This window comes from Thermobia domestica, chromosome 1, assembly GCF_964235325.1.
Source record: "Thermobia domestica chromosome 1, izTheDome1.hap1.1, whole genome shotgun sequence".
NCBI lineage: Eukaryota > Metazoa > Arthropoda > Insecta > Zygentoma > Lepismatidae > Thermobia > Thermobia domestica.
In genome coordinates this window covers 82,686,102-82,704,656 of record NC_137454.1, presented here as the reverse complement: position 1 = coordinate 82,704,656, position 18,555 = coordinate 82,686,102, and the positions used below count along the sequence as shown (strand labels likewise).

The following is an 18,555-nucleotide window of genomic DNA, read 5'->3' as shown; positions in this document are numbered from 1 at the left end:
GTCAGTAACAAGCTGGTGGCCCCACTGTCCACATGCACCGCATTAGAGCAGCATTCGGTGATCCGGTTTTTGAGCAGTGAAGGTGTGAAACCAATTGAAATTCATCACAGGATGGAAACAAAGTATGGTGATTCGTGTTTGCCCCTATAGCAAGCATACGCGTGGTGTAGGAAGTTTAAAAGTTGCATAACATCTGTGAAGGAAGCTCCTCGACCGGGACAGGCTCCCTGCGTAGTGACTGACGAAAACATTGCGTTAGTGGAACAGCTTGTTAAGAAAATCAGGCGTATTACGCTGAAAGAAATCGCCAAAATCATGAATGTTAGCTTTGGTTCAGTCAACATATTGTGATTATGTTCTGCATTTCAATACGATGTCTACATCAGTTGACTGCTGAATTGAAAGATCGCCGCGTCGACGCCTGTGAAGAACTTTTGCGTCGTCTCAACGCCAAGGGTAATGCATTTCTGGACAGGATGCATTTCTGAGAACTGGGTTCACTATCTCCAACCAGAAACCCAAAAAGCGATCAAGGAATGGCGACATAGCTCTTCGCCGAAAAAGAAAAAAAAATCCGCAATCAACCATCTACAGGAAAGGTCATGCTCACTCTTTTCTGGGATGCAAAGGGAGTAATTCTGGAACAATACATGGGGAAAGAAGTGACAGTAACCAGCCTCGTATTCAAACCTGCTGTAAAATCAACTTCGCCCTGAAATCATACGTAAATAACAAGGACTTCTGTCCTCAGGTGTCCTCTTACTGCATGACAACGCCCAATCGCATACTAACCGTTTGACCATTGAGACTATCGCTGATATCAAATTTGAGTGTTTCATCCATAGTATTCACCAGACCTTGTCCCCAGTGACTTTCACATGTTTGGACCCCTCAAAGAAGCGATGGGAGGCAAGCATTTTAATAGTGATGAAGAGATGAAAAATACGGTGCACGAGTGGCTACACTCTTGATCCAAAGAATTCTTCCAACGTGGTATCTACGCACTTCTGAAGCGGTGGAATACTTGAATCCAACGTCAAGGGGATTACGTTGAAAAATAAGAGGTAAGATTTCCTTTTCATTGTTACATTCTAAAACGTACTGAACTTTTAAAGTTTTCATTTGATTCTCCTTCGTATAAAAGAAAAGAAAAGATTACTAGTTCTTCTTGTTTTAATATTGATTTCCATAGAAAAGAAGTGGTATAAGAGATATAGAGAAGTGGTTTCTTGAAATCAATTCAGCGTCCCGGGAATGGGTTGTCTCGATTTTATCATCTCTGTTGAAACTGGAAGTGATGAAAATCTATGATTTTTTGGCTGCAACACTGATCGCGTAATAAATAAAACGGAAAAGACAGCCACAAGCCTTTTTTTTTTTAATTTTTTTATTTAAAGGATTCAGTCCATATTTTTCACTTCTGATTTTATTCCTCTATTGCAACATGAAGTGACTGACATCGACTAGCAGTACCGGTTTTAGCGTTAATCTCCACAGAGTAAGAACAGTAAAAGATTCAGATACAGATTCAGCGTTGTATTTTTGATCTTATTCCCTTATTCCAATTAGTTGTTATGGACATACTACTACAAGTTTGAATATTGGATTCGCATAGTTTTAAGTCTACCGTAGTTTTACACTGTGAAACGAAACCCACTTGTTTTTAATTAAAAAAGAATTTGTTAATCACTTACCTTTCAATTGCCCCGTGTCAACAATTGTCTTTCCATCCACTGAAGATAGCTTATTTTGGTTGTGCATATCTCCACCTGATGACTCCACCGTTTTCTCTTGATGTAAATCTTGTTCTAGCAATGGCAATGACCCATCTGTACTTTCCTCCATTGTCTCCTCCAACGGCAAACTTCCTGACTCACTGTCACAATACTGTGGAGGTTCTACTTTTGGACTCATTTTATTATTTACTGGAGACGAGCTTCTGTCATTGCGATTCCCACTGACTGCATCTCCCCACGGTTCTGTGGATTGACTGATATCTTTATGTTGCTGGGACATGTTAAGAGGTAATGGAAAAGACTGTGGCGATCTGGGAGAATGCAGTGAACTTCGGTGTCTTTTTACTGGAGGATCGTCTGAACTTTCCTGAGTACCAGGCGATGGTTTCTTTGGTTGAACACCAATCTGCAAAATAAACATACAATAATTAGCAAATATCCCGACGTGCTACTGTGGACAATATTTTGAGATTCCTCCTTCATGCTGCCACCCTTCACTGTCCATAATAACCTCATGGAAATAAATGGTATAATGTTCTCTAAACTAAAAGGAATACACTCTAAGGTCAGTGCATTTAAGCACAACGGTTCTGATGACAATAATAATAGTTTAATTCCTACTTCTTTTCCCATTTTTGGGAGGTTCGCATTACTAAATTCGTGCAAGTACATGAGATATTTTGTGTACGAATTATCTCGTTATTACAATCAAGTCTATGGCATGAATAAAGTGTTAGCCTCAGTATACGTTATATGCAGTATGATATCTAATATAATACGACCGCAAATTCTTCGCATGATTTTAACGGAAATATAAAATATTACACACACTGAGAAAATGATTTAGTGAAAAACTTTCCATTTTGAACCTCTTTCTAAGATTTAAATCCCAGTGAGAATGTACTGAACACAGAAGTATATTTAGATTGATTTGAATGCCCGCATGGAAATGTGGTGAAAATACATTAACAGCAAAAAACTGTTTTACGTCCCACGATTATGCCGGTTAGGCTAAAGGAGACGGTGAGGATGAGAAATGAATGAAATGGTGGAATGAAGAAAGTGGGAGAACCCCGAGAAAACCCACGAGCACGGTGTTTGTCCACACGGCGCAAAATGGCATCGAACCAGGTACCCCAAGCACCAGAGGTAAACGCTCTACTACTGAGCCACCGCTACATTAACAGCAAATCTTAAGTATCAATCAAATCGTACCTAAACATGTCGCATTACCTATTTCCTACATATGGTGTTCTAAAACCCGTGGCTGCGCTCAGCGGGGGAGTGGAATGCTACAGATAAAAAGAAGACGAAAACATAATAACTTCCGGGACCTTATTTCGGCTGTAGGGCCCAGCAAGATGGAAGCATTGGTGGAATGAGAATGAGGGAAGAAAAGAGAATACCCCGAGAAAACTCACGGACACGATGTTGTCTACTCCAAACTTACTTGGCAGGAGATTGAACCAGGGACCCCATGGATCAGAGGTAAGCGTTCTACACATACATGTAAAGATAAGTCTTGTTGTTGCTTAGTATGTAGTAAGGATAAAGTATGTGATTTGAACTGGGCGATATGTGTTCAAATCCCACCACTTTATTTTTCTGGTTTAAAATATTATTTCAAGATAAATGTGAATAACAAGCAACAATGAAACAAAGTGGGAACAGTGTGCAGAAACATAAATAAACACACTAGCATATCATGTAAATGTCTCAACGTGTTTAATTTGTGAACATACGGTTGTAAATGTTCTGACAAACACACAAGCAAGTTACATGCATATGCATGTAACTAAACAGCTAGGAATCTCATATTAAGTGCACGTGAGCCTAGTTACAGTCCCGATGCAGGCACTTTTAGACATTTACATGGTACATCAGTGTGCTTATTTCTGTTTCTGCATACTACTCCTACCTTGCTCCATTGCTGCCATTCACATTAATCTTGAAACCTTTCGTACCGTATAAAAAATAAATAAAAAGTAGTGATGGTATTTGAACACGAATCGCCTATCAGTTACACACGCTACCTCTATTGCATGATAGACAATTTTTCTGTCTATCGCTTACTATTCCAAGACTGTTTGTTTCTTCATATTTTTATCCGGCCCTATAACCGAAACAAAGACACCGAGGTTAAATGTTATATCGTGCTTTCGTCTTCTCTTTACCTCTAGTATCACCCACCTGCTAAGCATGGCGCGAGCTATAGAACCCGAAATAGCCGATAGTCTCTTTTTAACAAGTCCGAAACGGCACAGCATAAGCAAGTGACACATATAATATAGTCTTGGGTGACATAAAATACTTTTTCATTCATGTGTAAAGGGCCTGGCTATGTTTATAATGCAAGTACGGATTTATGAAACTGTTTTTATGTTAAAAAACGATATACCGTATCACATTCGGATCAATACAGTAATGATATTCATGTTTATAAGCAGAACATACTGATTTTAAATTTGACCTTTAGGAGCCGTCAGAAAACGAGTAGCTCTTAGTCGGCTGCATTTTCTTCTTCCTACCTCCTAAATCCGGCCGCAAATGTAACTACGATAGGTCAGCAGTGTTGAAACAGAAGCAGTAAGAGGATTCGAGGGGGAAAACCTAAGTGCATTGACCGACACTGGGTGCAGACGAGATGCAGCTGAGAAAGAAAATGACTGTTTATTCTTACTTGTTGGAATTAGAATCATCAGACATCTTGTCACAAGTAACCTTCCAAACGTTGTCGGTGTTGTTTAGAAACACTCTGTATAAGTGTCTTGAAATACACATGAGACACTTCATAAGTACTGTACATGCGGAATCAAACGGATTAGTGAAGAACTTTTATAATGTAAGAAGTTTTGCTCAATGATCTTTCGCGGCATTTCTCAAAAACAATGAGTTTGTCAAACTTTGTGTCGTTGAGTGAAAGTAGCCAATGATTTTCTGGATTTTCGTTATTTACTCCACTCAGGAAGATTTATACACTCAGTGTTAACGTTTAAGTGTAGAAAAAGATCAGTTTTCTGGAAGTTCGTCATTGTCTCGAAACAAACCAAATTTTTCAAGGATTTATGTGTCATTAATTTTTTTAGAATAGTTCCATAGGAGAAAAGGTCCTTACAATGGGTCCAATACATCAATTTCCGAAATTACTGAAGAAATTGGCAGAGAATACTGAAATAATTACATAATAAATAAATTACCTAACTGGAGATACAAGGTAAGAATATTATACGCAATATATGTGATAATTTCTTTGTTATGATCACTTTTTCGAACATGTTACTCTACCTATCACGCTGTGGTCGAATCCATGAAGTCGACGAATGACGCCCGTTCAGAAGGAATTGATTATGAAATATTATATAAATATTCACTTATGAACACTATACGATACATATTAAACAATATGCACAATAAATCTTCACTTCACAATTCTCAAGTTTAGTGTATTCAATTTTAGAGAAATCCTCAAAGAAGTTGAAGAATGTGTTTAAGAACGAAAAGGAATCATTGGTTTTCTGGAATTTTGTATATACTTCAACTTTAATTATTTTCCCACTTTTTAAAGAGTCTGGTGTAACTAGGCGGTATGTTACGATGAAGACATCAGAGAATGTGAAAATGATTTAACGTCTTTTAAATTTTACATGGATTCGGAGTTAAGAACATTTTAGTCAATTACTATACAAATACATAGAAACAATTTCGGAGACTACCCCAAAAAGCCACATAAATAAATTCATGCACTTTCTTTTCTTGTAATATTAACGTAGCGAATAGAAGTAAAAGGTTCGAGCACTCCTGTTAGCCTACTAAACGTAAAATAATTAAGAGTTTTTACTGGATGGACTATCCACTTCATGAAAAGATTTTGTTAGAGAGCCTTATATAAGAGAGAGCAAATATTGTTACCTGTATGGTGTGTCTTGGGGTAATTATTATCTACAATATTTCGCAAATCACACTTGTATACTAATTCATGCAGTCTCCGGTTTCCTTCTTATTTCATGTTTCTCTCTTGTGTTTAGGAAAAAAGAACTGACACCATGCTTAACTTCAGCACTTACGGTCGAAATTTAGCAGATTTCTATGTCTTTCTTCCTCATTATCAATTCTAAAACGAGGAAAAAAGACATTACAAATCTACTAAATATTGTTGTAACTACAAATTCGTTTCCTCAGACGCCTGCTTAATCTTGACATAGTTCACATGAACAGTGAATTTCATTGCTCACTATCTTTAGAGAGGGTGACTTTGTCCTATTTTCTTGCCCAGATGTTCTGTCTGAAAGTACCATGTCTAATTAAATGTCCTATGAATTTAAGTTTCCTTCACTTTATTGTATTTAACAGTACTCTTTCATTTCATTTAGCTCTGTAGTTACTTTTCATTTCTGTCCAGTTGGTCTTCGTAAATCTTCGCATAACCACATCTCCGAAGCCTCAAGTCTATTTTCCTCTTATTTTTCGTAATGCCCGTGTCTCACATTCATAGATTAATACACTCCGTACAAAGGTTTTCACGAACTTCTTTCTTGTCTCAATATTGATATGGTTGTTCAGTAGATTTTTCATGCATTGAATAGCATGTTTTGCTGGCTTAATTCTTAGTTTAAATTCCTCAAGGCATCTGTTATTTTACTCAACAGAACTCTTGTACCACACCCATATTCCGTTTGTCAACATATATATTTGTTCTCTTACTATCCTAATGTTGACGTTTCTCTACAATTAGTGCTTTTGTCTTCTTGCTGCTTATTTTTAGGTCAAACTTACTATCTTAATGTTGACGTTTCTCTACAATCAGTGCTTTTGTCTTCTTGCTGCTTATTTTTAGGTCAAACTTATGTAATAAATATTTTATTAAAAGTTTTAAGCATTTGGTTTAATTTCTTCTCTGAATCAGCTAGCAGTCCAATTATCACCCACACAGCGAATACAGTGAATTGTAAATTTGGCAATAAAGCGGTACACGTTCAGTATCAAATTCCATTTCTTCCGCATAATTCCTATTTTCTCCATGCTTATAATAAAATACTCACACCTTAAAATAAGTTTTTCAGAAAATAGCTTTTAAACGAGAAAAACAAAATTTATGTATATTCTCACAAACACACTCATAGCAGATAAAAACATGTCTTAATTGCTAATTGATACAACGGGATGCATGAGATCGCTAAAGGAATGTCAGTTCAAGATCGTTTACTGAGCGTTTCCTATTATTATTATTATTACTACTTTTTTTTTTTTAAGTACCAAGGTTCTTTCATCATACATAAAATCGGAAGAAAAGCAAATTTTACTATCAAATAATCATATCGTTTTTCATCTATGTGATGATAAAAAGAAAAACTTGCATATACATCTATATCACTTTATTATTATTATCTAGCAGCCAATTTTCTTCAGATGTGCTGAGGAAGAGATGAAGAGTGCCTCGAAACTATACGCATATTTTGTCTTTAGGACATTTCAAGACATGAAATTTATTTTTATTATTATTATTTCGAGTTATATATGAACTTATTTGACATTTTTTATTTAACACGATTACAAATCGCCGAAAAACAAACCAATTACCTATTTCTTTAACTCTCTCCCTTCTATATAATCCTTTAGTTCACCTGCTCTCTGCAAAACAAATATTTGCTCCGTCTCCAGCGATTCAAAACATTACGAGTGCGCGCAATTGTTACTTCTATTCGCTGACATTGTACTAGACATGCCCTAATCAATACTAAACCTTTTCTTTGACTTGTTCTGATGCTCCAGATAACCCACGTATCTGAAGAGTCTCTGCAGCCCTTAGGAGAGCAGGAAGACTTTCCTGCCCTATATTCACTTCACCCTTGTACATAAAACACAAAAGAGATTCCAACTCAGAGAAATGAACATCTTGTAATATGATTACTGGGTGCTGACAAGGATTACTCTGAAAAAAGAAACCAGTCATACTTGGAATTAAATATTCCCTTACACAAAAATAAATAAAAGAAGAAAAAACATTCACTTAAAGCAGCTGTTTTAACTTATTTCAATCAATGTTTCCCCACTACATTAACTGAGTATATCTTAGGCATGTTACTGCCAAACTGCGTATTACGTAAGAGGGTGACGGAATATATAATATAATCATATAATTTGCCAAATTCATTATGAAAACTTATTAAAAATATGCGTGAAAACACTAACTCCGTTGATTGCGTGGCCTTGTTCACCAGACACAGTTCCTATTGAACTGGAGAAATTTATTTCCCTGACCTCTCCCTAACAATCCCTGACCTTTGGCAGGAAATTCCCTGCCTTTCATGACAGGTATCGGATGACATTACAAATAAGGAATAAATAACGGTGAATATTTATATGAGAACATTTATTCCATATAAACAAACAATAATCAATTGCTCATTCGTACACTAATATCCAAAATTATTGTCGCATGTCTATAAATATATTATTGTAGGAATATAATTTGATAACGAATTCGCCCGGTATTTCTTACAATGTTAGTATATGTATAATCGGCAAAGACATGTAAGTGGCAAATTTCATGTCAAAAGAGCAGTAAATAAGAACAATAAACCGAAAATAAAACTTTCTTGTCCATTTAGCAACATTTTGTTTTACTCATTCTAATTTTCGTATTTATAATTCTTTTCCTATGAAATTTATCACAAATATATATATTTTCCGATTATACACATGGTATCAGTATATCAAGTTACATTCTTACAAGAAGACAGTTATAGATATGCGACAATCATTTTGGACATGAGTGTACATTCCACTTACCACCCATAAAAATCTGAGCAACGTTCCATACTATGATCACTAATGGTTGGGTAAGCTGAAATTGGTATACAATGAATGTAAGAAAAAACATTTTCTAAAATTTCCCTGATTTCCAGTCTTTTTCCCTGACTTCCCCGATTTCCCTGACCAGTAGGAACCCTGCCAGACTAAGCCATTCATAAAATTTTGTTCTTTCGGACCAAGGATTCAAAATTGGAATGAGACCTCTTGATAAAAACAATTGTTTACTTTTTTTTTTTTTTTTTTTTAAGCATTTTCATTATGAAAGAACAGATGATTTAACAGTTCTACCGTATATACTAAAGAGTCCTGTAGGCACTTATTTTCTCTTCATAATTTATACCCTTCATTTACACTTCTATCCAAAAATTAAAAAAAAAAAAAAAAAAAAAGTTATATCCTAGCATGAATTCGTTTAATTGATGATATTATTAGTTTGTTAACAAAAAACTCTGTTCCTAGTTTTTTTCTTTCTTCCCCATAAACAAATTTAAAAAACGTAAAATTTCCGGTCTGTATTGCACTGTTTCCTTTCCACCTAACTTGCTGAACTCCTACCAGGTCCATCCTATATTTCTGTAACTCGCTAGTTACAAATTGTAAATGCGCCTGGCAAATAAATATTTCTTATATTCCACGTTCCAAATCTCCACTTTACTTTGTTGAGTTCGTTCAAGTTATCAGTCTTGGTCTGACGCTTCTATGAGTGTTTCTCAATATATGTAGTTTTCACAGGACGAGGCTGTTAGTCTTACACCAAAACCCCACGCTTGAGAACCAGCCCTTAACTATCCGCAACTGCTTACTAAATATATTTGCAACTTATATATCCAAAGGCCTTCTTATCGATCCCCAACTTGAGGACACGTCATGCAGTGGTGACAAGAACTCACGTTACACGGCAAAAATAAAAATATCTGTGATTATAAATTGTATAGGGAAGCAACTTTTCAGGTTTGTTCATGGGCAGATTTGTATACTACCATTAAAATATATGAATGATCTTTCTACATTCTTTTCCAAGCTAATATTGTTCCATCATTTCGAATATTTTTCTAAAATGCTCTTCCTCAGGAACCGAAAACAAGCTTAAACCATCCTACGTAATAAATCTGTCACATACTTGATATATTAACATTAGTGGAATAAAACTTGGTATATCCTATATGATGTTACATGTTTTAAACTGCTAATTGTAATGAAGCCATCATACTCTATACGTCAACCCACAAACAATATCTATGTATAGATGTTCAAGTGCACTTTAACTTTTTAATTTTTACCTTTTACATTTCCTTATCTTCCAAGTATTAGCTTGCAAAAGGTCATTATCATCTTGTATTACATGGAATGTATTCCTTACACGGTTTGAAAAGAAAACAGTTTATTAAAAAAAAAAAAAAAAAAAAAGCCCAACCCACCTGGGCCCATACATGACCCTCGAAAGAGAGAAGGCCTTCGTCGTAGCGTGTGACAGGCGCAGTGTGCCGTCAGAGTTGATCAGCTCTACATGAGAACTGAAAACAAGTTGTTTAACAAAAACGATGTTTTCAATATATATAAATTTCAAGCGATACACATTGAGTGCTAAGAAGAGCTACGAAGAGAGAGAGGGAGAACTTTGGTCATATCAAATTAAGACTGTTATTCTGGGGACGATAATAGTAATAAGAAACATATTGTAATGAAACCATGAACTAAGAATTTTTTAAAAAAAACATAATTTTTATTCATAAAAATTATAATGGCAATTTGGTAGGTGAAAATGGAACGAAGTTTTTTGTAATATCTTAACTGTTGGATACGTGCATAACATTTTTTAAAATCACAAGGACAATATTTGTAATCAAAAAAAAATCGTTAAAAGCAAAAATAAAATAGTCAAGAATGACCTGTAGTCAAATAACAATACTTGTCAGTAGTAATTAACAACTCAAATAAAATCGTAAAAAAAAAAAAAAAAAAAAAAAAAAAAAAAGCAAACAAGGTAAATTAAAGTCAAAAATACTTATTTTTACATCTTTAAATAACAATATTTTTCAGAAAATGTAATTAAAACTTTCCTAAGATTTTGTAAATTTTTATATTGGCTTTTGGCAAAGTAAAAAGGAAAAATAATTAAGGGAAACAAGGACAATAGTCCATATAAAATGACAAATACCGCAAGAGAGACCATTGTCTGGTCAAAACCAAGCAAAATATGCAATAAGGTAAAGTATAACTACAAAAAACTTTAACTGTCTATTTTGCATGTAACATGATATTAAGAGGTCTCTAAAAGTAATAAGCAAAAATTTTAATACTTAAATATTCAGCTCATTTCTGTTATAGTAATTAGGTTAACATTAAGTAAATTTGTAAGGTGTTTATTATGCAGTTACAATAACATACTATGTCTAGCGTTATATTCAATACTTTTAAATGTTCACAAATAAATAATTAAATTATCACAAAAAATAACCACTTTACTACCATTGTAAGCTAATTGGGTCATCAATAAAATATTATCACTTATGACAATAAAAAATTACTACCATTCATTTAATTTCACTCTCTAATTTAAAAATTCACTATTCCTCACCCTCTATTTTAAAATAAAAATTCATTATTACTTTTAATTATGAATCTAATTTAATTCAAGCTTTATTACTTTTTTTTTTTTTTTTACTTACTTATTTATGGTACAATATTATTAAGAAAATCATTCTTAAATATCATAGCTATTCCTGACATTTCAACAGAATAGTAGATTAGAAACATTTAAAACTACAGGTTGTTTCAAAATCTTCGTATCATGTAAGAGCGCATAGAGAGATTGTTTATGAAAATGTTTCAAAGAACATATATGTATTGCCAGTGTGTACGCATATGTTGCTTTCTTTTTATTTTTAGGTATGGTTTATGCTTGCTAGGGATGTTTCATTTTTTATTATTATTATTATTATTATTATTTAACTAACGATTATGATCCGAGGCTAAGAGAGTCGGTAATAATGATAATGAACGAAATAGCGGAGTAAACAAAATGGGAGAACTCCAAGAAACTTATGCATGCGATATTTGTCCACTACAAAGCTCACTTCGCTCGAGCTGGGATCGAACCAGAGACCCCATCCTCCAGAGGTGAGTGCTCTGGACCACGAACCTATTGCAAATTAATGTTGTTATACTAAGGAAATAAAAGTCGATTAATAAATAGTTTATTACTGCTACTCCTACTAATTCTTCTTTATCTTCCTCTATTATTATTATTATTATTATTATTATTATTATTATTATTATTATTATTATTATTACTATTATTCACCGCTTTCCATAAGGTCCGGCGATCAAACGCGTTTACCAATTCTGCTTGCTATTATTAGCTATTTGCATTTAAGAAAATGCTCTTGGCAACTGCAATATACGGCCCTCGCGTTTGCGAGATGAAACTAAAAAAAAAAATCTGATTAGGAAGAAATTATACTTCAAAAAGAATTAATTAAATTTACCTTAACTTTTAAATACTTCATGAACCAAGCAAATGAAGACACGTGGCATAAAAGGTGACTAACAAATTCAGTATTTAGAGAAGCGCAAAAGGAATGTTACCTACGATACAGACATATCTCGTATCGTCTCTGAAACGAGACGAGAAGTATATGTTGAAATTAGAGACGAGCCTACGAAAATGACAATTCTCCTCTCATCTTCGAGATAAGATAGTTGTCAAGTCTTGTGGACAACACTGGTTCACCCAAGTCTTAGATCGCAGATCGAACACAATGAAAAGCATTCATCAACATTTGAAGATACGCAAGTGATTACAATATACTTCAATAATCAATATGATTTAAATGTTACATAACACGATTCGTGGACCACGACAGGAGAAAACCTTTCTCAATTTTTGTAGGATTCTCGTCTCGCCTCGATTTACGAAGAATCATTTCTCGTCTCGTCTAGATTGTCTAAAAAGATTTTCTCATCTCGCCTTGTAAAGTAATTTCTGGTCTTGATACAGAAAAAATAATCTGCTAAATTTTATTTCTTGATGGTAATTGGTGAGAGGACTTCAAATTTGTTTTGAGATCAGCCCTCTGTAATTGGTTATGTAACCGGGAGAGACACGAAACCAAATCAAACAAAATGTGAGTTTTACCGTACCTTTTCAGCACCGACGTTATATGAGATGCAGACAGTAGATCTACAGTTGAAGGTGGAATTCGAACTCGAGACCACATGCGCGAAAGGCTTACGCGCTAGCCACTGAACAAACCAGCGAAGATAATCGCAGAAGTCAATAAAATTACACTGTTCAACCAACAATTAAGAAATAGCACAGACAGTGTCAAATCATCACAATTCGAATTGTGTGTAGGATTAAAAAAGAAAAAAATAAACTCCCCACTGGAATGCTTTGACAAAGGTCACATATATGAACATTCGTAATTATTAAATAATGTGGAGTTATGAAAACAAAGTTGTCAGGTCATAATAACTCTAGTTGTTTGTCTTTCCACATTGGAGTGTGCAAGGGGCTTTTGGGGTTTAACTTCTCCCGGAGTAAGATATTACGGAAAAATAAATATTTATTATATTATGATACGTATACAAAAATCATACTTGTCATGAAATGTTATGAAATTAAATGTTTGAATCCTTTCCTTCTTAAAATTTTGCATATGCCACTGAGTTCTCCACTAGTCTTGGCTTGTCATTTTATTTACCCCCACCAATAACTTGTTAATGGGTGTGGAATTTAAGCCAAAAAATATTAAGAAGAAGTAAATTCCCTCCATCCTCTCAGGATTTCGCACCCTGAATTTGTTATGCAAATGAAGTATCTAAATAATCACATTTCAACTCACTGACCCTCTTAACCATATAAATTACTGAAGCTTGTTTCGAAGGAAATACAGGCTTCTTATTCATATCTGATGCCGTTGCTTCTTTTTATAATTAATGTATGATAATCAAATATTGCTGCTGTCTGTCAATTGTGAATACCCAATCATATATGCCCAATCAATGAATTACCATCCTTTTTTCAAATATTTTTTTGTCACAACCGTAGGCACTGTTGATACATGTGAGCACCCTCACAGCCATTGATACAATAGACAAATTCGATAATTAAACTATAAATACATATGACATAGGGTCTCTGTGGTGAAACGGGAATATAACAATCTATTTTAAAAAGTACTGATCTATTGATTTGGTACTTAAATATTATAGTTACTATGATCATTGAATCTGAGGAATATGTCAATACATCGTTCTGTTGCCTACTGCCAGAGAAGACTACATGATATACTATATATAGGCTACTTCCTGAATTATTGAATTTCAACCGACAATTTGTTCAAATCCTACCTACTTTAAGCATACAGAGAATCTGAAAGTTCTGTATTTGTATGTGAATAATGCTGCAAAGAAGTGTGTTAATATCACACTTAAAACAAAATAAATAAATATCTTCCAAAAATACAGCCGTACCCTACAGGATTGAGTGACTTTTTTTTTTTTTTTTTTTTTCGGAGCCATTTTTGTCGCATATTCTTTTCAACTGGAAACTTACGGAAAATGTTTGGACCGTTTCCCTAATTCCACATGTAAAAGGCATTATTGCCTCAGAATTATAAACACTTAAAACACTTAGAATAAACAAAAATAAACACTTCAAATAAGAAGTGTTTAACTCTCAATCCTTAACTAACCACACACAAGTGTCGTTCACCCGTGCGTATGAATCTGTCGTCTTTGTACCCACTCGTTGTGACGTCACAGCTGAACCTAAATGTAGCCCCATGGCTTTGTGATTGAGAAGGCCGTGGCCTATATGGGTTTTTTCGGTTTTTTTTTTTTTTTTTTTTTTTTCAATGTCTTTGGGCTAAAACTATTAAAATGTGACATATTTCAAGATTATCATTGTCAAAACTTCCAACAACTTTCTATTTACTGCTGCTTTGAAAAAATTGCCGCCATTTTGAAATTTTACACTGGATCGCCGAGAAAATCTATACAGCAAATATAGAATGTTTCATGCTTCTACCCTCAATATTTCAACTTAAAAGACCGAAAATTGCGCTTTGTAGCGAGGATACCAGCTATTTTGAAAAAAAAAAGCCGCCATTTTGAAATTTTACGTTGGTATGCCACCAAAATCTATACAGGAGTGTCTCGTGCTTGTACCCTGAAAATTTAGACTTAAAAGACAGAAAGTGGTACCCTGTAATATGTGTGGTATAGGCAGACGAACGAACAAATGTAGATCGAATCATCCCAGGAGAGACAGTGACGTTCGCCAAATATGAACATTAAATATATTAACTGAAAACAAAGATATAATTCTTGTTTTATAAAATAAATATTTCAAAATACAACAAAGTCTTATACGACAAATATTTTACAGCGTAAAATAAATGATTTCATTGTTGAAGTTCACTTTCGATACTTCGTGCGTTTAGTTACGAAATTTCCCGAGCACTTGTTGCAAGATGGGTCTTTCCAGAAAATTAATTTAAAACAATTAATAAAAATATGATTAATATTTTATAAAATAAGCGTTTCAAAATACCTTCCATGAAATTAAATATCTTCCAGCGCAAAATACTTAGTCTTATTGTTGAAGAATTCATTTCTGATGCTTTGTGCGTTTAATTGTGGGAATTTCCCGAGCACTTCTTTCACGACGTTTTTTTTTTTTTTCTTTCTTTTGTTTCTTCGAAAATGCAGCTTTCTTTACCGTACATCGAATCTTCCACTTGTACAAAAGTTTGAATTCAGTACTTGAAATAGTAAGCGTTACGTAGTCTTCGGAACTCCGAGCATTAAGCTTCTTAAATTTGACAAGATTTAAATTTACGCTATTGCTGTTGTTGATTCTACAGAATGCTTATCTGAAGAGTAGCAACAAATAATTGAATTAAACTGTTGTCGTTCGAAAACCAAATTTTACTGAAGAATACTTGTGTTACCATCAAAGGTAATAAAAAATGATACTAATAGTTTTACTAATCCACTAGATATTTACTAGTAATACCAGCACCTATGGCCTTAAACCCGTCAAACGTATGAGGGATAACGTCCCTCGGCGTGGCCGAGTCGGCGAGCACACTATTCACGAAAAGTATTTTCTAAAATATAAAAATTACGTATTTTACTTCAAATAGGTTATAAGCATAATCCATACAATAATTTGTTTTATAATTACCTCAAGCTAAGGTAAGTTTATTATTATTACCTTAAATGTAGTTGTCGAAGGCAACAGGATGGGTGGCCAAAATCTTTAAGAATATAACATACCTCATAGGTTCCCACGGTACATTAGAGTACCATTAAAGTGGTACCTAAGAATTATTATTATTTACATTATAACTGTTATAATAAATTGTTCTGTATGTAACCATTACAATACACTAAAACTCACAAGAAAATCAAACTCTGACAGTCAATGTTAACACATTGGAGTATTTGTGAAGAGATTCGATTTTCATTTGAGTAACTTGACATTGTAAACAAGACCACAGCATAAGTGTCCGTAACTGTTCAGAATAACTATCATAGATGCAATCAACAGAGTTTATTTATTTATATTTTTTAAAAGATAATTTCATCAAGCATGCGTCAATATCTGTTTTTACGAAAACTTAGCTATAAACCAGCATTGCAAGTCATATAAATAATAACTATATTACCTGAAATACTTTTCGAAAAAATGGACTACATGCTGATAAAATTACTTTATGAGCACGTATAAATTGCCCGTCACTGGCCAATGTTACATCCACAAGTCCTTCTTCTTCCCATAAATGCTCAAAGCTGGTAACAATATTTGTTTGAAAACTGTTCCATTTTAAACAAATCTGTTGGCCTGCCATCTTCTGGGCTTCTTTAATCTGTAATTACAGAAAAAAAAAAAAATCAAAATTAGAAGGAAACTATTTGAAAATGTACAATCACTACTTGGTATTGAATGCAATGCTGTTTAAGAATTTTATTTACGATGAAAGCGTCACTGCCTTTTTCTACTGGCATTTGACTTTCCACACTGATGGTGTGCTTTGGCTTTTCCATTTCACGTTTGTGCGACGCTGCCGTGCTTTGTCTCATCTTCATGTTTTGACACGCGTGAGTCGCAATTATTAGGTTAAATGCTTAAAACAATTTGAAATTGATGTAACTTCAGGTCCGGTGTCATGGAATTTGGGTTTTCCTGGTAGACGACTCTTCCTGAATTATTAAATCATTCGAAAAGGAATGAGGATGAATAATGGAATGGTACCCGAATCTGTCATAAACCATACGATTAAATGATTAACTTAAGTACATAAATAATGAACTAAAATTTTACCATTGGCAATATATTGTTATCTAATGATTATCGTTGCAACAAATTACATTTTAACGCCCTAAAACAACAGATTAATATTTCAATTCTTTCTTTTATAGATAGCTGAGACAGTAGGCAGTTTCCAAAACAAGAAAGTGAATATTCAGGATGTGCTCCACGAATTGATTCCTCAGAATTTGTCTCCATTAAAAGGTAAATGGCTTAATTTTATTTAAATAGTAGTAGTAGTGATGCTTGGCTGTGGCGTAAGTAAGCTCTGGAGGATTACAAGTAATATAGGCTTTGAAGGCTCGCTAGTAGCACAGAAAGCCTTGTAGTTAGTTAGTATTAGTTCGCATTGTAAGTACTACAGATTATACACCCTCCATTCCAAAAGAAACCGAACGTTTTAAAAAAACAAAAAAGCAATGTACATTTTGGAACAAATCATTTTTATTAATCAATGTATTCCCCTTCTGCATCGATACACATATTTGCACGCTCCAACAAGTTGTCAAAAGACTTCTCCATGTCCTTTATTGGAATGGTCTTTAGGACGGCGGTCGTCGCCTTCTCAATGGCATCAATCGATGCGTGCCACTTTCCTTTCATCGCCAAATGCAGTTTCGGGAACAGATAGAAATCGCACGGAGCGAGATCTGGTGAATAGGGCGGATGATGCAACCGAATAATGTGATTTTTGACCAAAAATTCAGTTACAAGTCGCGAACGATGTGATGGTGCATTATCGTCCAAAAGAGTCCAACTGCCGATTTCGCGATATTCGGGCCGAATACGACGAATTCTTGCCAGCAAACGCTTCATGACGCCCAAGTAAAACTCTCCAGTGACTGTCTGGCCGGGCGGAACAAATTCTTTGTGGATAATTCCTTTTGAATCGTAAAAACAAATCAGCATCGCCTTAACTTTTGACTTCACCAAGCGACTTTTTTTGGGTGTTCCTTCATCCGGCGCTCTCCATTCAGCACTTTGCCGCTTTGTTTCGGGCTCATATTCAAAACACCACGTCTCGTCACCAGTTACAATCGATTTCAAGAAGTTTCGATCCTGCCGAGCACTTTTAACGATGTCTTTGCAATGCGCAATTCGATCAACTTTTTGGTCTTCGGTGAGTTTGTGTGGTACAAACCGCGAATTAACCTTTTTAAGGCCCAAAACTTCGGTAAAAATGCGGTATGCGGTTGTTTGAGGAATGCCTAATTCCATTTCAATAACTTTCACCGACGTTTTTTTGTTATGTTTGATGAATTCACGCACTTTTTCGATGTTTTCTTCCGATAATCCGGTTCTGGGACGGCCTGATCTTTCATCATCATCCAGCGTCTCTCTACCCGATTTGAATCGCCTGAACCACTCGTAAACTTGCGTACGGGATAGACACTCATCACCGTATGCATTTTGTAGCATTTGGTGCGTTTCACTAAAAGTTTTACCCAGTTTAACACAAAACTCAATTGCAGCTCGTTGTTTGAAACTCATTTTCCGACCGATGTACACAACACACTGACAGTTGAAACGCAATAACTTTGTTGCCGTGCATCCAAATGTCATGACATTTATACCAGTTGTCAATGAGGGACTACGAAAACTACCGGTAAAATATTACAACAGATGGCACTAGTGGTATTATTTGTTTTCAAAAGTTCGGTTTCTTTTGGAATGGAGGGTGTA

The 18,555-nt window shown here is 34.7% G+C and overlaps 1 protein-coding gene across 2 annotated transcripts in view; it reads right to left on the bottom strand.

Moving 5' to 3' along the window:
* The window catches only part of LOC145686632 (uncharacterized), an 83,877-nt gene that overhangs the window by 57,025 nt on the left and 8,297 nt on the right, over positions 1-18,555 (bottom strand). For both annotated transcript variants that reach the window (XM_081760112.1, XM_081760104.1), the window contains exons 2-4: positions 16,229-16,429; positions 7,477-7,665; positions 1,695-2,142 (exon numbers count right to left, since the gene is read on the bottom strand). In XM_081760112.1, the coding sequence (XP_081616238.1) occupies positions 1,695-2,142; positions 7,477-7,665; positions 16,229-16,411 (820 nt within the window). In that variant the 5' untranslated portion in view covers positions 16,412-16,429. The remainder of the gene's footprint in view (positions 1-1,694; positions 2,143-7,476; positions 7,666-16,228; positions 16,430-18,555) is intronic.